At 37.1% G+C, this 25,769-nt stretch overlaps 2 protein-coding genes and 1 non-coding gene across 3 annotated transcripts; 1 reads left to right on the top strand and 2 right to left on the bottom strand.

Moving 5' to 3' along the window:
* The first annotated feature begins 5,890 nt into the window (after positions 1-5,890).
* LOC121783315 (HMG-Y-related protein A-like) lies at positions 5,891-7,019 on the top strand. Its single transcript, XM_042181347.1, has 2 exons — positions 5,891-6,119; positions 6,427-7,019. The coding sequence occupies exons 1-2, from the start codon at positions 6,069-6,071 to the stop codon at positions 6,847-6,849; spliced, it is 474 nt and encodes a 157-aa protein (XP_042037281.1). The 5' UTR covers positions 5,891-6,068; the 3' UTR covers positions 6,850-7,019.
* Positions 7,020-7,407: 388 nt separating this feature from the next.
* LOC121785621 lies at positions 7,408-7,510 on the bottom strand. The gene has a single exon (XR_006047006.1). It is a non-coding gene; the product is annotated as a U6 spliceosomal RNA (small nuclear RNA).
* A 434-nt stretch (positions 7,511-7,944) lies between these two features.
* Positions 7,945-11,177, bottom strand: LOC121785280 (glucan endo-1,3-beta-glucosidase 2-like). The gene is made up of 4 exons (XM_042183665.1): positions 10,884-11,177; positions 8,536-9,789; positions 8,405-8,432; positions 7,945-8,314 (listed from the first exon to the last, which is right to left on the bottom strand). Exons 1-4 carry the CDS (start codon positions 10,951-10,953, stop codon positions 8,170-8,172), a joined length of 1,497 nt encoding a protein of 498 aa, XP_042039599.1. The 5' UTR covers positions 10,954-11,177; the 3' UTR covers positions 7,945-8,169.
* Between the last annotated feature and the right edge of the window lie 14,592 nt (positions 11,178-25,769).

Genomic DNA, 25,769 nt, shown 5'->3' with positions numbered 1-25,769 from the left:
TTTAAGTCATCCTTACTAAAATAACTAAAAACTGAATAAAAATCACTTTCGCATTGTCTAAAATTATTCAATCTAGCCCCTGCCAATAAATTTTTCTGCGTCCGCCACTGTTCACTCATAAAACAATAGCGCAAAAATCATGTATGTTGGAAATAAAATATTTTATATTTATTGAAATGAAGGGAATATAAGAAAAAGAATTTCTATTTTAAAAATGAAATTTTTTTTTGGGGGATATCTAGGCATGCACACGGTTCATAAACCGCCGGTTCGGAACCGGCGGTTCATGGTTCAACATTTTCATGAACCTGAACCGGCCCGCCAAGGGTTCCAGCGGTTCCGGTTCAAAAAACCGCCGGTTCGGACGGCGGTCCAGAACCGCCGGTTCAGGACCGGTTCGGCGGTTCGTAAATTTTTTTTTGCATTTTCTTATTTATTTATCTATGAAATATGCGTAAATAAAATTCAAAAAATCACAATGAAAATTGCAATTTTATTGAGATTACAAGTTACAACAATTACAAATCACAAAAAACTTGAAGTCTTGAAGTCTTAAACAAAAAATTTAAATACAATGAGACTACTAGTCTACAACGAAGCTAATTACAAATTACAAAAAAGACTTGAAGTTCTGAACAATAAATTTATAAGTATACATACTCTTAGTCGGCGAAGGAGATGTTTCTACATAACTAAACTGATGACACATTTAGCAATTCAACCTTAAATGTTGAATTTAGTCTAACAATCAACAATTATAGTAGAATTGTCAAAAGTTTCCCGGATTTAGCCTTATAGAGAAATCTACTTCACCGACTAGATTATGTACAAATACAATTATTTAATTGTATTTGCATATTTTTAAAGTAGAAACAAATGGAAAAAAATAAAATTAAGGAAAAAGGACTTTAGCTCAACTTAAATTTAAATTTTAAGTTGAGGTGCCTACATATCCCCAATGCTCATTTGCATTAAGAAATCAAAGCCCACGTAGTTCTCTTACCTTACTTACCTATTTGTATTGGCCGACGGTTGACGGTTGGCCTACGATTCATCCTCGGTGAAATCTTCTTGTGATTCCTGCTGACGATCATCCCAATCATTTTCTTGTTCTCTGACGTCAGTTTTGGTCCAATCATCAAGTAACATCACGGCTTCCATATTTTTCGCAGAGAGCTTACTTCTTGATTCATCCAACACATGTGATCCAACACTGAAAGCGGACTCGATGGAGACAGTGGAAGCCGGAACCGAAATAATCTCCTTGGCCATTGACGCAAGTATGAGAAAATCTTTCTTGTGTGTTCCCCACCAATCGAGGACGTCGATTTGGGCGGGAAGATTAGGACCTTCATCACCAAAGGAAAAGAGTGAATCGAAATATAAATCTAACTCACTTACCATACCTGAGGTCGACCTTCCACCGCTGTTGTAGCTGTATAGGTCGGCTAATTAGGTCTTCTGACTTGGTGGGTACTGTTATACTTGGTTTCATATTCGGTGTAGAAAGCACGCAAGTTAAACTCGAAGGTTTGTTGGACGATTGACCAATCCGAGAGGTTTATTTGAAATGTTTCGGTTAGGTTCACTCCCCATTGGTCATTGGTATCTGCTTGCAATGCTTGGGTGTTGTGGGGTCCAACGACGACCTCAATGTGTTGAACGAGTCTCCATTGTTCAATGACTTGTGTGTCGGGCGAGCGCTGAACCTAGATTTCACGGCCAACCACCATCGGTATAGTATGAGGTACTATCTGGCAGACGGGATCTACCCTCGATGGCCCGTGTTCGTGAAGACTATCACATGTCCGACAACGGATCGGAGAGCATTGTTTGCCCAAAGGCAAGAGGCGGCTCGGAAAGATGTGGAGCGTGCATTCAGAGTCCTCCAAGCACGGTGGGCTATTGTGAAGGGAGCGACCCATGGTTGGCAGCGTCCACTAATCGCTGACATCATGTATTCAGGTATCATAATGCATAACATGATCGTTAAGGACGAGGAAGGAAATGTCACTTTGTGGAGCGACGATCCGCTCTCCAGTACCGGGAGTGACTACACTGTCACCGCCCCGCCCGTGCAGGGCCTTCCTCCCGACATCCGCAATGTCATGGCCCGTTCAGCTGCGATGCGCCAAGACGAACTACACACTCGCCTCCAGGCCGATCTAATTGAAGACATTTGGACTCGCACCAACGTTTCCTAGCATTGACGTTGTTGACGTTATGTTTTTAAGATTTTTTTTGTATTTTTAAATTTCTATATTGTAATTTTCAATTTCCGATCAAAGAACAACTTTTTCGTGTTTTAAATTTCCAGCATTTTTTATTTTACGAGTAAAATAGATTGAAGTTGTGAATAGTATAATTTATTAGTTGCTGCCCGGGTTGGGGTCTGAAGGGTTAGAGCAGCTGTGGCCTGTGACTCAAATTTAGGAAAATGATGATTTGGAGGGGACTTGGGGCCTGATTCCGGCCAGGTTAAGGCCATCCACTACGCTGTCTCTATACCGTCCCTTAACTACTATTTGACCACTATTTGAGGGCCCCACTGTCCTTTTTTCCTCCATCCCTTAACTAAGGGACGGAACCTGCAACGCTCCGTCCCTTAACCGTCCCTTATTCCGTCCCTTAATTACTATTCATTCAATTTCATTTTTTATTTTTTTTCCCAACCCAATTCAATTAAAACAAACACACTTTATTAAAAAACACACAACATAAAAAAACACACAACATAATTTAAAATACAAATTTAAAGAAAAATAAAAAAACTACTCCGCCGGCTAATCATCCTCCGGAGGCGGTCGAGGTTGGGGGAGTCGGAAGGCCAAGTTGTGCTGCCATATGCACAATTTCGTTCCACCAGGCCATGAATTGGGCGTACGAGAAGCGGGAAGTGTCCGTCATTGTGGCGGTCATGTACGCCACCATAAGTGTGTCCGAGCCTCCCCGCGAGCCCGATCCCGAGGCTGACTTTCTTGATTCACCTCGGCCCTTCCTTGCTCTAGCCGCTTTCGCCGCCTTCGTCCCTTGCGGCCGACGGCGCCCACTCGCGGATCCTCCAGCATCGCCGACCGTACCCGCAAACTCCTGGGATTCAGCCTCAGGTTGGCTGATTCCCTCAGCGGTGTCACCACCAGATGAGTATTGGCCACTCGCCGTATGCTTCGTGCGCTTCGAGGTTGAGCCCGAGCTGGAGCGAAAACCGCCGGCCCACCGTTCCTCGTCCTTGACGGCCTGCCAAACATCAACAAATCTGAATTGATGACGTTCGTCCTGGTAGTAGGCGCGCAAAGCGGACGTCAAAATATCGGTTGCCGTGGCGCCGCTTTGGTAGCGCCCCTCTTCGGCCGAGTAGATGCCGCAGAATTTTTTGACCTGTCGGTCGACTCGGTCAAAGTGAGAGCGAAGCATTTTAAATTTGCGCTTGCGGGAGCCTTTCGGCTTTATCAGGTGTTAGACCTCGCAGACCTTTTCCCAGAAACACTTCCGGGATTGTTGATTCCCGACGATGGAATCGTACGAGACGGTGATCCAGGCGTTGTACACAGCCAGCGTTTCGAGGTTGTTGTACGGATGTCGGCCTAGTTCCTCTTCCTCTTCTTCCTCTTCCTCCTCGTCCTCGCCCGCCTGGGGTTATACACCGCCTCGGCCACCTCCACCGCCTCGGCCTACTCCCGGCGTGGGATCAACGAGAAAATCCTCCCGGATCTGGGATAATTCATGCGAATACCGCGGGGCGGAGGGACGGACATATGCATCAAGGTCAAAATTGGGTGGTTGGTACCCCCCGGCGTCGCCGAACCCTGGGTCCCCGGCGTTGACGAACCGGAACCGCCCAATGTGTTGATCATGGTCTCTCAACCGCCGAACGCGTTGAGATCCCACCCGCCGGAGCCGGAACCGCCGTAGTTGTCGTCGCCGTCGCAGGACATCTTAAGTTGTTATATGAAAATTTGAGAGAAAATTTGAGAGAAAATTTAGATGATAGGAAGAATAGATGTGTAGTTGTGTGTGAAATGAGGATGCGTTTAGGAGTATTTATAGAGTAAAAAAATTAAATAAAAATCAAAAAAATTAAAAAAAAAAACAAAACACACGGTATTATTACCGTTAGAAAAACAAAAACGGCGGCAGCAGTCTGCGGTACCTCGGCCGATCCATCGTCGAACTACAGTACCCCGTGACCACATTGCTGCACATATTCGGTTGTATGCAGACTACTTCGCTCCGCAACCGCGTTTTGGGGAAGCCTTATTCCGGCGACGCTTTAGGATGCATCGTCCGCTGTTTCTGCACATCGTGGGTGCTTTAGAGAGAAGATACCTGTATTTTAGGATCAGGGAGGATGCAGCTGGCAAACCCTGACTCACGCCCTTGCAGAAGTGCACTGTCGCAATCAAACAACTGGCGTACGGAGGCGCGGCCGACATGTTCGACAAGTACTTCCACATTGGCGAGTCGACAGCCGTCGAGTGTCTGTAGAATTTTTGCGCGGGCTTGAGAGCGATATTCGGTGAGCGGTATCTTCGGAGTCCGAGCCCCGAAGACTGCCAGAGTCTGATAGATATGCATGGGTCGGTGCACGGGTTCCCTGGGATGTTGGGCAGCATAGATTGTATGCATTGGGAGTGGAAGAATTGCCCCGCCGCCTGGAAGGGGATGTACACTACTGGCTTCAAAGCCAAGCATCCCACGATGATCCTTGAAGCTGTAGCTGACTACCGGTTGTGGATATGGCATGCTTATTTTGGAGTCGCCGGGTCGAACAACGACATCAACGTTCTCCAGTCGTCGCCCCTGTTCAATGCTCAGTGCAATGGCGTTGGTCTCGCCATCAGTTTCGTCGCCAACGGCAACCAGCACAATATGGGATACTATTTGGCGGATGGGATATACCCAAACTGGCCCGTCTTTGTGAAGACAATCAAGCATCCGCTCGGACAAAAGAAGTCATACTTTGCGAGTCGTCAGGAAGCAGCGCGCAAGGATGTGGAGCGGGCATTTGGTGTGCTCCAGAGTCGATGGGCGGTAGTCAAGGGTCCTGCACGATAGTGGTATATTCCCAACATCGGCGATGTCATGTACGCATGTATCATAATGCACAACATGATTGTCGAAAATGAAGCTGCGGAACTGACTCAGTGGACCAATGAAGATGATACGGGTGCAGGTCCAAGTCACGGCGTGACCACCGCGAATGTGAATATGGGGGTACCTCATGGAGAGGCCGAGCGGATGCGTGCATTTGCCGACATGCGGCAAACAGATGCCCATGTTCGACTTCAGAACGATATTATCGAAGAGGTTTGGACGCGGAAGGGTTGACGTTGATGTTAGTACTTTTTTTGTTTTATTACTATATAATTTTTTTTCAAATCATGTATGTTTTTTTAAATGAAGTTGTTAATTTTCCCCGTTCGTATTCGTGTTGAAATTTTATTTCCGTAAACGTAAATTGCTTTATTTGTGAATTTGTGATTTTTTTATTGCGGGAAGTCCTAGTGGAAAGGGCGATGGAAAGAGCGAATTGTGTAGGGGATGTCCTAGTGACGTGACAGTGGGATGTGAAGTCCTAATAATGTGGCAGGAGGTATTTTTGGGAAGTCCTATTGAATGTCCTAGTGGGACGTCCGCCCAGCCCAATGGAGATGCGATGTTCTAAATTTGAAATCATGCCTGGTACCCCTGGTAAAGTTTGCAGTTTGGTGAAATCAATTTAGTTTTTTTGTTCTCTCAAGTCCGATCCAAAATAAACAGCAATCGAAGTCCAAGCCACATCACGAATCCGCAGAAGTTAGCATTTCCTCCTGTTTCCACCCGTTAGATCATACGCACCTCAACCGTCCGATTTCATTATTTTTAGAATTTAATACAACTGCCATTGTTTCATGATTCCCATCTATTCCTCTAGTCTATCTACCTTTCTCTCTCTAAAATTAAATCCTTTTTTGTTTCTTTTCACTAAGCTGACCTACCTGCTCAGCTCAAGTTTCTGAATTCTCGGGTTTCTCTCTGCCTTTTTTCTTATTGTCGTTTTCTTTCAGTGTTTCTCTCTCCCAGCTTCAATGGCTACTGAAGAGCTCAGCAAACCCTCCTTTCTTCCCCCATACCCGCAGGTAGATTTTTTTTTGCATGTTATATTTTAAATCAACGTTTCCCTGTTGTATGTTCATGAATTTTGCTCAAAAGATCCCTTTTTGTGTGTAATTAAACCCTTATTTTTAATTATGAATACTTTTTTTTTTTCTGGAAATTTTGCGTATTTTTCAGTCTTTGGTAGGCTTAATCACAAAATATATGCAACAAAGCTTCAATCTTTCGTAGTTCTGAAGATGTTAAACACAGAATCAAAATCAATTTAGTACTGTTTCAAGGAATTTTCCTTTTTCCGGTTAATTATTGATTAATTTGTTGCGAGAGCAGATGATTATGGAAGCAATAGCTGCAGTGAAAGAAGCAGATGGAGCAAACAAGTCAACAATTTCTCAATACATTGAGGCGAAGTATGGTGAATTGGGCGCACCACATGCTGAATTGCTCAACCATCACCTCACCGCCATGAAAGACAGCAATGAGATTCTCTTTGTGAAGGACAATTACCTCCTTCCGACCTCCGATGGGCCGGTGAAGCGGGGCCGGGGCCGGCCCCCGAAGGCCAAGGAGGGTCCTCCGCCTGCTGGGGCTAATGTGGCCCCCCCACGCCCCCGTGGCCGCCCGAAGAAGGATCCCAACGCGCCGCCTGCCCCTAAGAAGGCCAAGACCGCGGCTGTGGCTGCTCCACCGAGTGGGAGGCCGAGGGGTCGGCCGAGGAAGGTGCAGCCACTGCAGAATGGTGTGGAGGCATGAAGTTTGTTGTGACTCTTTTGGAATGTTTTAGGTGCTTGTTATGTTTGATGTTTGTATGAAATTAATGATCAGCTATGTTTGGGATTTAGTGTGCTTTTGGGTAGCTTTTGGATGTAAATTTGGTTACTAAATTGGCTTATCAAATGCTATTTGCTGGTCAATTATTGAGATTTACTGTTGCATTGCATGCATTTTCATTGCAGATATTGTTTGCTGTATCTTCCATTTTATCTGCTGGTTTATTACTTTGTCACTTTCAATTAGTACTATATTCCATCTGCCATTCAAAGTTCTAAAAATCAAAATTATCTTTTTTAAAATTTTAGTCTCTCTAATTAATATAGTACTTATTCGATAAAATCATTTGTCAAAGAAGAAACATTTGTTTTGAAAGGCAAGGGAGAATAATATATAGAGGGTAAGTAAGTTTAATGTAATGTTGCTTGTTCTTTCAGGAGTATCTTGATAGTAGTAATTATGTACTCCTATCAAATAGTAAGAGTGAAATAAAAATGTTCAAATTTGAATAGTAAACTCAACATTTTTTATGACTCCACACAATAGGAAGACCAGTTCTTGATTTATCCATGTAATCATTGTGTAATAGTTGTACTAATCTTTTCTGTGTCATTCCAATTTAAATAGATGTCCTTGAAGGGACAACGCTACACAATAGGAAGAAGCATCAAGTGTAGCCCATCATATGAGAGATTTTATAAGTAATTTAACTTGAATTTTATTTATTTATTTATTTTATATCGAGAATTAGAGATTTTAGCCTATTATTCACAACTCAAGATTATAAAGGAGAGTTTTAAAATTTTAACCCATCATTATGACTCCAAAGATTGTTGAATGTGAATAAGTTTCTAGACTGAGTTTCACAACTCGAAAAAAATAGTGGTTGTGACTAAATTTTTATAAGCTATTATTATTCATAATTCGAATTACATTTAATTGTGAATGAGAGTTCTTACTTCTTATGCTATCATCATTTCAATTTGAAATTGCTCTTGATTACAAAATAAAATACATATGTTTTTAATTACTAAAGTTCCTCTAATTTACTTTTAATATGATATGAAATCAACCAAGTTAACTGAAATCAAGAGCTTTAGATAATCGAACACATTAACTAATTGAATCCCCTCGTCTACTTGCAAGAATACAACCATAAATTGGTAAGCTGTACAAAGCTACTTCTCCAAAAAATTCACATGCATCGAACAGGTAACCTGATCCTCCTAATTCATCCATCAAGAAACCTCGCATGTGTTGTTGTTCGAGGGCGATCCACAACTCAGCCAACGAAGCAGCAGACTACGATACAACTGCAATCCACAGTGCTCCAATCAGAGCATTCGCTATGGAAAAAGCATTCATGTATTCGAACATGGCTGGAGAGCTTGCACTTTTCGTGTCCATAACTGGAATGGTGCCGTTTAAAAGCGAACCGTTCCTGTCACTACACCAACACAAAACACATTGTTCAAGTTTTATGCTCCAAAATATCAAAATTCTTGACCACATGTTATGTTGTGCAAAATGGACATACCTTCCTGGGAATATGCATGAACCGTGACCTGCAACGATTTCATAAGAAACGTATATATAGCAATATTAGATATACAACCAATTTCGAAATGAAAATAATAAGTTCAATTTGGAGAGGGTGTTGGTGTTTACTTGGATTGGTAGTAGTGATAGTTGCCACTCCATTGAAATCACAGCTTCCGGGAGCCCTCCCCATCTGATGGTAATAAGTGTCAAACGCGTATGTTGCATGTGCAGCCACGTTGTCTGGTTCGTAGCACGCTTGCCCCTGCAACAACGGTGCACAGTCCACCTTCCCAGGCCCACAAGCCCAGTCCAATGCAGCCTGCAGCATTTTCGAGTCCACACCTGGCTTTGCAGAACAGTAGGTCTGGTTTGTGGTGTCGTTTGTCAGTACGGATCCTGAGTCAGTCAAGCGCAAAATGTATATTGGCTTTCCATCTGAATCGAACAAGCCCCAATTCTTCTCCGAGAGAGGTCCCTCTTTCATGTCTTCGTTGTAGAGCTCATAAATGTAAGTGCTAACAGCAATGCTGGGATGCTTGGGAGTTCCTGTTTTCTTCAGCACATGTCTTATCAAGTTGCTGTTGTAAGTGTTGGCATTCTCCGCATTGGCATCTGGCTCGTTGGAATCCCCTTTCGATGGCCATCCAGACTCAGTGACCAGAACAGGAACGTTAGTGACATTAAGGTCAGCCATTGCAAAATATGCAGCATCAACCATGGCATCAAAGACATTAGTGTAGCGGAGGAGGGTGTTTGAGTCCACGGCTTCTTTGTTAGCCGGGAGAGGCTTGAAGAGCGCATAGTCTAACGGAATGACGCCATTAGACTGTATGTAATCAAAGTAAGGATACACATTGAGCATGAAATATGAGCCTGTGGATTGCAAGAACTTGAGCATAGGAACCAACACCGGATTCCACGTCTGGTTAAAGAAGGCTTTAGATGGTGGGAAAGAATCTAGGATCATGGAGGAAGAAAGAGGTGTCGACACTTTGATTTGCCTGGCAAGGTTGGAGGCCACAAGCGCCGACTGAATATATTTGAGAGCATTGATCAAGACAGGTGCCACATTCGGCATGGCAGTCAGAACCTCAGAACCAACACAGATTGTGGTGATATTGGTGGCGGGGTAATGCGCCACCACATTCTGTGCAACCCAATTAGCAGCAGTTGAGTTGGATTGGCCAATGCCTAGAAGTTGCTCGTTGGGCACGGTGATGGCAACTCTGATCCCTGTATTGGCAAGTGCAAGAAGCATGCCACGGTCTGCATCGTACAGCCTGACATTACGGAGTTGCTGGGCTTTGAGAAGTGCAACCACCTGAGTTGGATGAGGCATATCTGAGAGCTCCGTTCCAATGTTCACTCCGATGAACGCTTCTACAAGAGACAAACCGAATCGCTCCAAGTTATTTTAGCACTCCCGATTGAATAATAGGTTACAAACTTGTAATCACTAACAATGACACTATATCTCAAGCCAAAGTATTACTGAACTTATAAAAGATATTGGATATAGAGAAAAACCAAGTGTTTCTATGTAAGAAAGATAATGATAAAATTGAATTTTCTGATATTATTACTTGGATTCAAAAACTCATCATGTAATATACAAACAAGGCAACTTAGTGGCATCTTCAAACATCAAATCAGGCCTCTAAAACATGTCATTTTGGGACATCCAATAACCTACCAAACATCACATAGTAATGTTTTAAGAAGCTTAGAAGAGTCAACCTCGGCCAAATTTACAAGGAAGCTTTCATATCTTGAATTCACATAATGTATCCATCAATTTATCTATTATACCAAATATAAGCACTAAAATAAATAGTAGTAGGCCATAACAATGACACTGGGCCATGTTGGCACTTATTCATACAACTTGAAGTGCATCCCTGCTAGCAAGAAACAGACAAAAATAAATGGCCTAGAAGTATGGGAGTGTAGGCCCTCTTACAGCCATTGATGCATTGTTATTCTTTTAACATTAACGCCGACCAGCTAAATTGCAACAGACAAAACAATAAAGAAAAAGGTGAAAGATACTATTTTGTTAAACCCCTTTGGTCTTATTACATTTTACTCATTAAAAGTTAGAACTTGACCATACCATAAAAACCTGCATTCCTACACTGCTCTTCAATCCTAGGTAACTGTAGCTGGAGTTGAGCCAAATATCAAGAAACTAAACAAATGAAAACTAAAAGACAGATCCCATTTCAAAAATTTCAAAAATGCAATTAAAAATCAGCTCTATAGTTCAACTGAAGCACTTGGGTAAAAGAAGTCCTAAAATATCAGGCAAACAGAAATACAAACAACCACAACCCACCAAAGTGAAACTCACAACAACTTAAATGAAGCAAACAGAAGAACACACAGAGCATTAAAATAAGATTAATTTGACAAAAAGAGAGCTTCTAAAGCAAATTAGGTAGCAAGATTGAACTTTTATAATTTAATTTTGTTACCTTCATCAGCAGAAACAGCTGACACTGTCAAAACCATAAGTAAAAGCACCAATGCCATTCTCTTCGCCATCTCCAGAACCTAACCTCAACAAAATGTGGGGGTCTAAAAAGAAGAGAGAGAAGCAAGTACAAGGAAAATTTTCAGGGAAATCAGGAAAGAGTAGAAGCAGTGTGTGTGAAATGGTATTTAAGTAAGGAAAATTGGTTGAGCATCAATCACTAAAAGTTCAGGCCAGATTGATCCGACGGCTAAAATTTCATCTTTGTTCTGTCCTGTTCTAACATGTGCCTTTATATCTCTCTCTCCCTCCCTCTCTACTTTTATTGGGAGATTTGGTTTTTACTGAAGGTGGGCATTTTCACAGTCCCATAGTTTGTGCCTAGAGCAAAAACATTTTACTCTGATGGTAGCCGTTATAAGCTGATGGATTAGCGTGCTTGTTTTTTTGTTTTCATTTATTTACATTGCAGTTTTTAGGATTCCCTCATGGAAGAAAAATTACCAAATTTTGCACTACTTTCAACAAGAATGCAGGTCGGTATATTACATGCCATAATTTCTTATGCGGTTAATATAAGTTTGTTCATGAATTGGTAAGTGTTTTTTACACATTAGAAACTTGTAAAGTATTTGAAATGTAAAATAGAGGCTTATTAAATAAATGTAACTACACATAAAATCAACTTTAAAAGCCAGCCACGTAATAGAGAATAAAAAGTTGTAAAAACTAAAAAGCATACGAAGGATGAATAAATAAATAAATAAATGAATTGGATTGGTGAAAATGGGTGGTTTGTTGGAAGGGCAAATGACGCCACATCTGATGTTGTCGGAGAATACAGCTGTTTCCAACGGTCCAATAAGTTTCAACCTTTTCTATTTCTTAATTATTTTCAAGAAAAATAGATTCTGTTATGAAATTTTCAATCCATAGATTTTAATTGACGCACTACACGTGCAATCAACATATAACAAACCTGTAATGATTTCTCACTAACAAGTGAAATTTGGAATACAAGAATTAGTAGTGTCGACTGTCGAGGGACTCAAAACAAATTATGATAATGATAAAAGATGCTTCGTCACAAAGCACTATGGGTAAATTAAGGCTTGCCTATTTGATTTTGGGCCAGGTTGGGTCCAAGAGTTTAAAGAATGATTGAATTTTGGATCTGCTGAAAAATATCAAAAGCATCATGGGCCAGTCCCAAGATGAAAATTTTTCACTCTTTCTGGCCTCATCGGTTTTCTGATAAAGTTTTGGCCCAACCCAATTCGGTTAGAGTTTATGAAAAAGCTAGGTTGGCTTAATCACCTCTAGCAACAGTAAAACATACTCCCATGTTCATCATTAAATTGATCCATTTTACGTGTTCACTAAATGACACATTTACTTTTTTTCAACTTATAAAACATAATTCTCCTTTTTCCACTCCACTAGCTCCATTTAGAGCATCTCCAAGAGCCGGGGCGGATCCACTTGGTTGGAACCCCACCTCAATATATTTCACTTATACTAATTTGTTGATTAATTTTTTAAAAAATTATTTCCTTTATAAATGCCCCACCTCAAACTTCTAAAATTTCTTTATGTATTTTTTTTGCCCCTGCTAAATTGAATTCCTGGCTCCATCCCTGTCCAAGGGGGAAAGGTATATTGAAAATGTATATTTCTCATTTACCTTATCAAAAATGGGTATTATACCTTCTTAAAAAGTAACGGACTCCAAGGAAAGAAGGTAAATTAAAAAGACAAACAAAAATAACTAACTTTTTACCTTTTCTATCAAGAAGAGGTAAATATACTTTCTCAAAATGAAAAAAGGTATAATACCTGAAATTTTATGAAGAAAAAGTAAATGTGATAGTTATTTCTCTTTTACCTATTCATTTATCCTTTGTCTTGGAGATGCTCATAGATATCAACAAGATTAAGATATCATCGGGTTTAATTAAATACAGTTGGATTTTAATGAAGTAGTGTAGATAAAAGAATGCTAAGTCCATGGACCCAGATCCTATGATGCATTTATATATATATTTATCTATTATAGAGAAATAAGAGAGATCAGTTCAAAACGTTTAGAACATATAATGTAGGGGAATGTTGGGCCGGACGGTAAAGGGCTTGATTGGTCTTGGCTCTAATAGCTTATGGCCTTAATAATATACAGCATATTTAAAACTAAATTTTCGGAATCGTAATTTTGTTACCCACAAATATATTGTCACAAATACACATCCATCGACTCCTTAAGAAATTTATAACACAAACGGATTTATTTAAATGAATTAGAAAGATGGTAGCATATGCACCTAGACTTATTGGTTATTTTCTTATTCGATCCCTAGGCCCTAGCAACTAATAAATGTAAAAATAAATAAATTAACACACCTCTATTCAAACGAATTGCAGATGCATCGACGCAGTTTGCATGCATGCTTGCAATTCACGTATAAGAAGAAGATGTGATTCTTTCATATTCCAAAAACAGTATATACCTAAAATTTCAGTAAAAAAGCCTAATCATGTGCGAGAGTTTAAGTGTCAAATCTCCTTTATTCTTTAATTTGTATTCTTTTCTTTTGGACAATCATGGATATTACTTATAACGTGGCATCATTCGGCCAACACAATAAAGCCACGGACAAAACCATGATTAATTTCCAATCTGTCAACCAATAGAAACGGGTGAATTTATGCGGTTATAATAATTAAACAACCTTTTCCTTTTGCAACTTAAAAGTGGCAATACCAAATATTATTATCCAACAACAACAACTCCAAACACAAACTACTCAATCCTAACAAAACTTCAAGTGATAGAGATATGTTAGAAAATGGTTGAAACAAGTAAGCATATGAGTGCAAAGTGCCCCAAAACAAACTGTCTGCACCCCCACCTTACCATCTAAATGCTACACCTTGCCAAGAATTGGAACATTGTAGAATTTATAGTGTGATTGAGAAATATGAGGTGAGAGATAATGAAATGTAGTAATAATGTTTGAGGCCATTCTTAGTGTAACTACAATGATTAATAATGAAAGTTATACATATGTATGAAATGGAGAAGATGCTAGCAAAGAATGAGTTAGAGTTTCTCTCTCTTTGGCGGTGGTGGTGGTGTTTTTGTCATATGTGATGTGGTGGCATTGCAATTGACCTACATTTGGATTCAACTATATTATGGATCAATGCCTTGCTTATTGTCATTTTTGGCACAATATCCAAGTCAAAAAAGAGCATATATAAACCGCGTACTCTAAGTAGGGACAGTTTTTATGTGATATGTGATATAAAGTAGTAATAAAACTCAAGAATGATAATTTAAGAAGATTATAAAAATATTATTGATAAAAAGTTGTACGATTTACTAGAATGTTTAAAATAAAAGTGGGTATGTAATTTGTTTGTGTAGTGGATCGGAAAAGAATATACATATATTTTGACTTGTTCATATGTGTAAAGGTAAGCAATGCATCACACGCATGTATTTATTGTGTCATACCTATAGATTAAATGATAAGTGAAAGCCTATATATACAAGTGCTCAAAAAACTTCTCTATAAACATATACCCAATATCATGTAAATTATGTATTATATACTAGTAAAAGAAATAAATTATTACAAGTACTCCCTTATTTCAATCTAAATAAAAAAGTGAGACTATATATTTCTCCATTCACCAGTTCAATTTAAGATGGAAGCCTATATATTTTTAACACTACTCACGGAGAAGAAAACCTAATTAGGAGTAGTACTAGATTCTTAACCCCCTAGCAAACCTCGACTCCTTTATACACTTTGATAGAAAAGATAAATAAACAAAATATAATGAAAATACACATTAAGATCAATTCTAAACTAAACGAACTATCTAGCCTATTAAACTGACATTTAAACTAATTTATTATGTATGTGAAATGGTCTAATAATAAAATAATTAATGTCTAACATCAAAAATTTTAAGTGTTCCTTCACCTTAAATTATCTTTAAATATTTATTTATTTACAAATAAGTATCAATGATGATTAATAAAATACTTCTTCCGTCTCACTCAAGATTTATATTTTCCCTTTTTTAATTTATCACATCAAGATGTCTATTTTCTGTATTTAGAAATAAATCTATTTCTCTCTTCTCTCTCCTCATTAATATATTCATTTACTTTTTTCTCTTTATTTATTTTACCTAACGACTCCTCTTAAAATATCGTACTTCCTCTGTTCCATGGTAGTGGAGACATTTCTTTTCGGCACGGAGATTAAGAAAAATATGTGTAATATATTAAATAAAAAGATAATAAAGTAGGAGAGAGGAAAATATAGAGAGATTAAAGTAAGAGAGAGGGAAACATAAGTGAGAAGAAATGTGTTGACTTTTATTAAAAAGAGAAATGATTCCAATACTATGGAACGTATCAAAATAGAAAAATGACTTCACTACTATGGAACAGAAGGAGTACCACTCAAGAGTGTGGATATATCTTGAATGAGACGGAAGGAGCATAAATATAGAAGGGCCCGTTATCCACTTGAAGGAGCCAATAGGATAATTAGAGACATGGATGCTGTGATTCCGCCACCGCACCAGTGTCTAAGCATGCTCATCTCCACCATCCTATATAAAGGAACATTTTTATATATGTGTGGTTCAAATATAACACCTTGCTTTCACCATTATTTTAAATATAAATATTTAATATTTTATTTTCAACTTGTACATCAATTCAATACATCTATTTCAATTAAAGCAGTAGAAAGTGCTTCGAGTATTATCAATAAATCGTGCAGAGCCTTTGTCCTAGCGGCAATGAGTTTAGACATTATTGGATGTGGTGCCAAGTTCGAGCCTCTTGACATCAGTTGTAATTTCCTCCTATCTATAATATAGGAGTTTATTTGTAATTTCATCCGGGTTTAATTAAAAAAAGAATATTATCAATAAATCGACACATTCTAGTAGTATTAATTAGTAGGACTACTATACAATATCGTTATTATTTTATCTGTATTTCCAAAAAAGGAGTATATCAAAAATGGAAAATAGAAAATTAATAAGCCAATTTGCCGTCCTCTAATTTTCCTTTTTTTAGTGTATGGACCTATGGTATAGATATAGTATATTTGCCAACCTCAACTATGCAAATACAATCATTAATATGCAAATAGGATACATTTTCTTGGATCCATCACAGAGTTCCACTACATTTTTGCCGTTGTCAAAATCGACTGTGATACTCTCTCTTCTACAATGACCTGACGGCCTTTTATACTAAATATTTTATTGCTGTTCATAATTAGTTTTTCTATTCTCGGCCCCAAAGCATTCCAATAGATATACTTTTAAATAAGAATATAATTTAAATTAAAAAAAAGTACTTTAGGAGAGAAAAATTATTTTGTCGGGTTGTGAGGAAATTGATTTGATAACAGCGTGAATTTTGTATGAATGAGATTGAGTAATAAGTTATCATAGTAGTATTAATTAAGGGCCTAAAATGACTCAAATATTTGAATTCTATATTACTATTTAATTTTAATTATTTATATACAATTTTTTTAATTAAAGGTGAATTTAAGACAAATTTTATGAAATCATTATTATATTTGGTAATATATTAAATGCTGAAATTAAAAAAATAATAGTATTTTTTTGGTGAGGAAACATAACAATGTTATTGGGAAACATGGTATTATTTGTTATTAGAGGGAACATCTTTTTTGGTCCACAAACTTTACCAAAGTATCATTTTAGGTCCGTGAACTTTGAAAATATCATTTAAGGTCCACCAACTATGAGTTAATATCATTTGAAGTAATTGTTACTATTTCCAAGTTTTTTTGGACAAAAATACCCTCAATACCTTAAAGGGTGTATATTTTTAATAAATTTATCATATGCTCATATTTTTTTTATAAATATCTTTACAATATATTTTTGACAAATTTTCTAAATATAATTTGACCTTCAATATTATCATTTAATTTTGTGACATGCAAGAAAAGATCTTTATTCAATTTTTTATTATTAAAGAAAAGTTCTTTATTCAATTAAAAAAAAATTAATATAAAAAATTGAAGATGCAATTTTACTTGCATGTCACAAAATTAAGTGATAATATTTAAGGTCAAATTATATTTAGAAAATTTGTCAAAAACATATTGTAAAGATATTTATAAAAACATATGAGTATATGATAAATTTATTAAAAATATATACACTTTAAGGTATTGAGGATATTTTCGTCCAAAAAACTTGGAAATAGTAAAAAGTACTTCAAATGGTATTAATCTATAGTTGGTGGACCTCAAATGATATTTTCAAAGTTCACGGACCTAAAATGATACTTTGGCAAAGTTCGTGGACCAAAAAAGATATTCTCTCTTGTTATTAAACATGATATTGTTTATTAATAAAAATGATAATTTGAAAGCATGAATGATATGGTGATATTTGAAAATGATATACACATATATATGCCGAGTGTTATATTACTAACTCAATACTTAATTGTTAATTATAATTAAATAATAGCCATTAGATATTCAAATTAAAGGCCTAGACTACAATCAATAAAAAACGTCAATAAGATGTTAAGGTCAATTTACAACATATTAGTTGTAACTAACTTTTGAAAAATACCCCATAACTCTAAAATGCATATAACTTTCTCGATTTAAATTATTTTTTCGCACAACATATATCAAATTAAAGATAATTTCATAAGGATTCTAACGAGATCCCACTTGCATATGTTCCGATGTCTAAATTTTAAAAAAATTTCTAAAATTTACAATTTTTTCGTACAGCAACAAATGTCAATATAGTATATAAAATATGTAAATATAATACATGTAAAATGTCATTCTTAAAGCAATGTGTTGATATAAGCAATGCGTTGACATTCTCAAAGCATTGTGTTGATATTTTCAAAACACTATATTGACATTTTTATCCAAAACCCTAATTTGGTAGTTTTTTTTATCTTTTTCAATTTAATTAATAAAAACGAAAATTACACGTGGCAAAATTTAGACCACTAGATTCTAAAATCTTATTGTCTTAAATTAATTATAGTTAGCAACTAGAGAGTGAGTTAGCAATTGATCACTCCCTATACCATTATCTCTCTCTCTTTTTTTTTTATAAAAAATTATATATACATGTGGAATAAATATATAACGAACAAGAAATAATGAGGTTATGACTTAATGTGAATTATATGGAAATCGACTAATCTTTTGTTTAATAGTATTAACTCTAAATATTTATAGGGATGGTGCACTATGGGAAAGATGATATTGTTTGTGGGAAAACATGAGTACTTTTTTGTGGTGAAATATGATACTATTGTTAGTCGGAAACACAATATTTTGTGGCCTGAAAAACATTAGACATTTAATAATATACTAGTATATCATTTTCAATTTGATGCAATATCATTATTGATGAACACCAGTACTATGTGAATGCGCCGATTTTTTTTTTGCAACAATCATAAAAATTGGACAATTTTATCATTTTATTTGATTTGAAAAATTATATCTCATGATTAAATATGTACAATTATTTTTTATTTATAAGATTAAATAAATAAATAATTATATGATAATAAATTATGTCTATCTCATTTATAACTAAAATAATCCTACAATTTAATTCCAAAGATAATTATATAATAACAAGTTATCATAATCAAAAATACGTAAGTGATGTTATAATGAAGTAGTAACGAATGTCAGTTTTGTTGAACCACAGATTTCCATTTTTATATTCATTGGTTGGAATTTAGTTTTAACTACTGTTAACCCACGTGCGATGCATGACGAAATATTTTTTCATCATACGATTTTAAATTATTTATTAATTAATTAAAATAAAAAATAATATAACTATATAAGATTAAAAATATAAAAATATATTATAAATAACAATTTAATAAATATACTCCACTATTTAAAATGGAACCAAGACAAACACAATTATTTAGACAACGAAGAAGAGATTATAAGTGTTGATACTTTTGAAAAATATGTTTAAAACAATCATTCATATCTCTATACTGAAAAATGTAAATCACAATATATACACGCGGTACTCTAACTATTGTAAGAAATCTTGGGATACAATTCTCGAGTGAAGAATGTTACGATTCTTCCCTCTCTAAGAATTGTAAGAAATATTGGGATAAAATTCTCAAACTATATATACACGCGGTACTCTAACTATTACAATCAAAAGAAAAAAAACATACATGAAATGGAAATTACAATAAAAATTATAAAATAAACTGAACTATAAGTCTAGTTGTGAAAGCCCCTATTTCAGCAAGACAAATTACATTACAGTTAGTGCTCTCGGATTGACGCATTATTCCCAATGAAATCCTCCTAATGTACATAACATCTCAAACCCACTAGGCACCGATGAACTTGATGGGGCTCCAAAAATTGAGTAACACAATGTTCCTAAAATGTACAATAAAATATTGAGAACTTGAAAGAGAATGGAGAATGCTTTTGTTGGTGTGTGATTCATCCACAACTCTATGCCTTTTATAGGCACAAAATTAGTCCATGAGAGATCATGGAATTAAAACAACATAATTATAAAATTAAGACAATAGTAGTTACAAAATTTGACTTTTCTTATTATTTTTGTTGTTATTAGCCATGGATTAAAAGTTATAATACGTTTCTTATTATGAATAAATGAGTTTCAATGCAGATTTGTTTAGTCTACCATGATGATTGGCCGTTACTTCATATTGTATACATGCAATAATTTATAATTAATTTCTAAATAATAACTGAAAATTTGTAATTACAATGTCAATCAATCATCTATTTTATACTCAATCACCCCTAACTCATAAATATTTATATTTAAATCTCAAAACTTATAAATATTTCAGAAAAATGTCAAAACTCGCCATATATATATATATAGATAGATTATGGATTATAGTATTGTCTCACCTTTAACAACTCTCTCTCAGTATAAGAAATTCATTGATCATTACTTTAATATATACGTATGTGAAATAAAATGATTGTTAGTAATTTTAATAGGTCAATTAATGTATGTAGAATTGAAGCTACATACAAATTGTAATTTTTCCATCTATGTGGTATACGCGGAGATGTTAGTAATAAACTTAAATTTGTATATCCGATGGTTTACACGGAAATTGGACCTAACTATAATGCTAAAATAACGTTGTCGTTCTTAAATTTTGCTTAGTTTAATTAATAATTACGGCAAAATGAGGTGAAGCCCCTCAAATCTCAATTGATGACATAAACATCTTATCCAACTTGTTTTTATGCCATCGGAATATGTATCACAAATCATATTGTGTACATAGCATGTAACTCAATGATTCGAAACCTTCGATCGCATACGAGAGAAACAAACCAATAACAAAGAACAAACAACAACACAACAGTTTACGTGGTTCGATCCAAAATGATCTACGTCCACGGGAGAATTCTAGAGACTTTGTATTGATGATAGAAGTCGAGAATACAAGTACAAATCAACACAAGAACTTTACACAATCTTCACAGCTTTCACTCTCAATCTCACAGCTAAAACTCGATAGCACAATGAATGAGAATACTAAGCAAGGATCAGTGATCTCACTCTTTCAATATCGACATACTCACGTCGAATCTCCTTATTTCTTCTTGAACAAGGATGACACCAGAGCTCTTTCTTAATCACTCGATCTCTTCTTGAAGTGTAACTGTTTCTTTCTTGTTGAATCTTAAAGCATGCTTGAGGTGTGCTTGGATATTTATATCTCTCACACCAACTAACTTCAACCGAGTTGCAATCCCATGTGCTCATCCTCACGTGCACCCTCATGCATAACCAACTTAACTAATTATGCTTGATGTGTGAGACGCTAACTGCTAACAACTCTCCACCTCGTTTCCAACATCAACACTCTCTGTCATAATTCTCCAAGTCCCAACTTCATTCATCTTCTCAACACATTTACCAACTCCAAGCAGTAAGTAAACTTAGAAGCTGGTATCACCTTGGTTAAAGCATCTGCCGGATTATGTTCAGTGGCTACCTTTCTCACTTCTATCATTCCTTTCTTGACTTCATCTCGAATGAAATGCAACCGCACATCTATGTGCTTGCTCCGTTCATGGAATGTCTGATGTTTGGATAGGCAAATAGCTGCTGCTATCACAATTCACTGCCACTTTTCCTTGCTTTTCACCAAGATCTTCCATCATTCCTCTGATCTAAAAACTCTCCTTCACTGCATCTGTGAGAGCGATATACTCAGCTTCCGTAGTAGACAATGCCACCACAGATTGCAAGTTGGACTTCCGAGACACAACAGAACCATACATAGTGAATATGTAACCAGTTTGAGACTTTCTATTATCCTTGTTAGAAGTATAGTCTGAATCACAGAATCCTTCCACAATCTCTTTAGTCTGATCTTTGAAACCCTTGTACAATATTCCATATTCTGACCTCCCTTTCAAATATCTAAGCATCCACTTCAGTGCTTGCCAATGGATCTTCCCAGGATTGCTCATATATCTGCTGGTTACACTTACAGCATGAGCAAGATCTGGTCTGGTGCAGATCATCACATACATCACACTCCCAATAATGTTGGCATATGGAATGTTCTTCATTTCATTTAGCTCTTCATCACTTCTTGGTCCCTAGCTAGCACTAAGCTGAAATTGTTGTCCTAATGGAGTTGAGACAATTCTGGACTCACTCATTTGATATCTCTGTATTAGCTTCTCAATGTAGTTCTGCTGGCTCAACCATGGCAACCTTCTCTTCCTGTCCCTGATGATATCTATCCCCAAGATTCTTTTAGCCTCCCCCAAATCCTTCATTTCAAATCTGCATTTGAGGTCATGCTTCACCTTTTCAAATTCATTGATGTCTGATCCTGTAACAAGCATATCATCCACGTATAGGAGTAAGAAAGCTACTAATCTTCCATCCCTTTTCTTCATGTACACACATCTATCATACTTGGAGCTTTCAAAATCGATTTTCTTCATATGTTGATCAAACTGCAAGTTCCATTGCCTACTGGACTTCTCTTCAGCAAGCATACTTTATTTTCATCCCCAGCCCTTATATATCCCTCTGGCTGCTCCATGAATATACTTTCCTCAAGCTCACCATGCAAGAATGTTGTCTTCACATCCAATTGATGCAGCTCTCAATCATTCTTTGCCACCAAAGCCATCAGCATTCTTATAGAACTATGCTTCACAACTGGAGAGAAAATCTCATTATAATCAATGCCTTCTCTTTGATTATATCCTTTAGCCACCAACCTAGCTTTGTATATGATTCTATCTCCCTCAGAAGCCTCTATTTTCTTCTTAAAAATCCATTTGCACCCAATGAGTTTTTGCAGCTTCTTTCTGGTTACAAGGATCCATGTTATGTTTTTCAGCAGGGAATCAATCTCCTCTTGCATTGCTTTAATCCATTTATCCTTTTCTCTGGATTTGATGGCCTCCTTGTATGTGCCTGGCTCACTGGATTCAATATCCTCAGCTGCACAAAATGCATAATAGACAAGACTAGCATTACTGTATCTAGCTGGCTTTTTGATATTGGATCTCCTCTCTCTGTCCCTTGCAAGCATGTAATCTTGGAGATTGCTATCAGTAGATTCTCTACCTTCATTCATGATCTCATTCTCATCTTCACTAATCTCATGAATCTGATGATCTGAATCAGAAGAATCTGTATCTTCAGTAGGTCAGTGACTCTGATCTTTGTCAAGAAGCTCCACCTCAACTTGAGCACCCGAGCTATCTATTGCTGTACTTTCTCTCTGGTCATTGTAAGGTATTTCTGACTCTCTGAATACCACATCTCTACTAATCACCATCCTCTGATTACCAGCCTCTTGAGACCACAACCTGTACCCTTTTACTCCCCTTTGATAACCAAGCATCACACATTTTAGTGCCCTTGGTTGTAGCTTCCCTTGCTTAATGTGAGAGTAGGCTCTGCATCCAAAAGACCTTAACATAGAATAGTCTCCATGATGCCCATACCACCTATAATCTGGAGTCTCATGATTAATGGCTGAAGTAGGGCATTTATTCATAAGTGTGACAACGGTTGATGCAGCTTCTCCGCAGAATTTGTGTGGCATTCCAGATGATTTCAACATACACCTTACTCTTTCAAGAATGATTCTATTGGCTCTTTCAGCAACTCCATTTTATTGAGGATTATTTGGGACTGTCCTATGTCTTTTAATCCCCTTCATCTTATAGAAATCTTCAAACTGATGGGAAATGAATTCTACCCATCATCTGTCCTCAAGCATTTCAGTGAGGTTTGTTTCTCAACTGCAACCTCTATACACCATTCTTTGAACTTGATGAAGGCTTCTGACTTCTCTTTCATGATATATAGCCAAATTATTCTGGAGTAATCATCTACAACAGACAGAAAGTACCTGCCTCCACCCATTGAAGCAGTCTGAGCTGGTCCCCATATATCGCTGTGTGCATAATCCAATACAAATTTAGAAGTGTGCATCCCAGATGGATATACTAATTTCTCTCTCTTTGCAAGCACACACACCTCACACTCTCCGGAGGTCAATTTTTTGTCTGCTTGTATCACTCCATCCTTTATTAGTTGATTGACACCATCTATGGACACATGCCCCAATCTGAGATGCCAGATATCTGAATCTTGTATCATAGATGCATTAAGCTCATCAACTATCACTTCTGCCTGCAAGTAGTATAGGCTGTTGAATCTCTCAGCTATCAGCATTATCTGGGATCCCATCAACACCTTCAACTCACCACCAGATGAAAAGAAAGAGAACCCTTTTGCTTCAAGTGCTCCCAGAGATATGAGATTCCTTTTAATATCAGGAATGTACCTTACTTCAGTTAGAATCCTCACAGAACCATCTTTCATTCTGAGTTTGATGTTCCCCATTCCCTTAACCTTGCAGACCTGGTTATTTCCAGGAAGCACTGATCCAGTAGATTGTTGCATATTGTGGAACCATTCCAGCTTAGGGCACATGTGAAAACTACAAGCGCTATCCAAGATCCATCTCTCATTTATGTCTGCATCTACAACATTCAGAGCATGAGCCATTTCCAGCTCCTGAGCAACATCAGCTGTGTTGACTCCATCTGCTTCTTCTTCTTTCTTTTTCTTCCAAGAGTAGCAATTCTTTTTGAGATGTCCAGGTTTCTTGCAATAATGGCAAGATCTTGTTTCATTTTCTTCTTCTTCTTCTTCTTCTTCTTCTTCTTCTTCTTCTTCTTCTTCTTCTTCTTCTTCTTCTTCTTCTTCTTCTTCTTCTTCTTCTTGTTCCACTTCTTCTTGAATGCCTTCTTATCAGAGGACTTGGCTATCATGGCTTCACCAGCCTGATCCACTGGCCTCGAAGTAGTACACTTTTGGAATTCTTTTGCCTTCAATGCAGTAAGAACTTCTTCATACGTCAATGAGGAATCACTTCCATACAATATCGCATCCTTGAGCTGATCAAAACTTTTAGGCAGAGCATTCAACAACATAATTGTTTTATCTTCATACTTCAAGTCTCCATCCACAGACTCAAGATCGTCTACAGCTTTAACAAACTCATCAAGCTGGTCCATGATGCCTTTACCTTCAAGAAACTTGATGGAGTAGAGCCTCTGCTTCAAGAACAATCTATTGGCCAAAGACTTGGTCATATAGATTGACTCCAACTTGTCCCATACATCGGATGGAGTCTTTTCTTTGCAAACTTCCCTGAGCACTCGGTCTCCTAGGCTCAACATTATTGCGCTGTGGGCTCTCTCCATCAGGTCCAGCTTATTGATCTCGTCCTTATCATCAGGATCTGCATCCTTATCAGGTTTCTTGTACTTCATCGCATCCCAGAGTCCTTGCTGAATCAGCATGGCCCTCATCTTGACCTTCCATAACCCAAAATCATTCCTCCCAGTGAACTTTTCGAAATCAAAACGTGCTGCAGCCATTGTTGTCGCCAATTCCCACAGACGGCGCCAATTTGTAACTCAATGATTCAAACCCTTCGATCGCAGATGAGAGAAACAAACCAATAACAAAGAACAAACAACAACACAACAGTTTACGTGGTTCGATCCAAAATGATCTACGTCCACGGGAGAATTCTAGACACTTTGTATTGATGATAGAAGTCGAGAATACAAGTACAAATCAACACAAGAACTTTACACAATCTTCACAACTTTCACTCTCAGTCTCACAGCTAAAACTCGATAGCACAATAAATGAGAATACTAAGCAAGGATCAACGATCTCACTCTTTCAATATCGACATACTCACGTCGAAGCTCCTTATTTCTTCTTGAACAAGGATGACACCAGAGCTCTTTCTTAATCACTCGATCTCTTCTTGAAGTGTAATTGTTTCTTTCTTGTTGAATCTTAAAGCATGCTTGAGGTGTGCTTGGATATTTATATCTCTCACACCAACTAACTTCAATCGAGTTGCAATCCCATGTGTTCATCCTCACGTGCACCCACATGCATAACCAACTTAACTAATTATGCTTGATGTTGTGAGACACCAACTGCTAACATAGCAAGCTAGTCTTTTTTTGTGTGGAAAAATTCTTATTAATGTAGTTTGTTTGTGCATGGCAAAAAAGTCGTGCAGATTAAGCTATGTTTACATGCAAAACAAATTTCTACTATGATATGACCTGAAGTCTTTAGCTCAACAACAGGTAAAAAAATATGTAAATTTACTAGGGTTAATTGCCTATAAAATCATGAAGTTTGATCAAATTCTAGTCATTTCACCTTTCAAAATTTGAATGACAGATCATAAAGTTATAAAATCTCTTAA

The sequence above is a fragment of the Salvia splendens genome, chromosome 21, assembly GCF_004379255.2.
Source record: "Salvia splendens isolate huo1 chromosome 21, SspV2, whole genome shotgun sequence".
In the NCBI taxonomy this organism is placed as follows: Eukaryota; Viridiplantae; Streptophyta; class Magnoliopsida; order Lamiales; family Lamiaceae; genus Salvia; species Salvia splendens.
This window is presented reverse-complemented; position numbering and strand designations above follow the sequence as displayed.

Coding starts and splice junctions, on each gene's coding strand:
- LOC121783315 (XM_042181347.1), top strand. CDS start 6,069: ATGGCTACTGAAGAGCTCAGCAAACCCTCCTTTCTTCCCCCATACCCG. Junction 6,120..6,426: donor TTCTTCCCCCATACCCGCAG/GTAGATTTTTTT, acceptor TTGCGAGAGCAG/ATGATTATGGAAGCAATAGC.
- LOC121785280 (XM_042183665.1), bottom strand. CDS start 10,953: ATGGCGAAGAGAATGGCATTGGTGCTTTTACTTATGGTTTTGACAGTG. Junction 9,790..10,883: donor AGCTGTTTCTGCTGATGAAG/GTAACAAAATTA, acceptor TGTCTCTTGTAG/AAGCGTTCATCGGAGTGAAC. Junction 8,315..8,404: donor TCATGCATATTCCCAGGAAG/GTATGTCCATTT, acceptor GTGTTGGTGTAG/TGACAGGAACGGTTCGCTTT.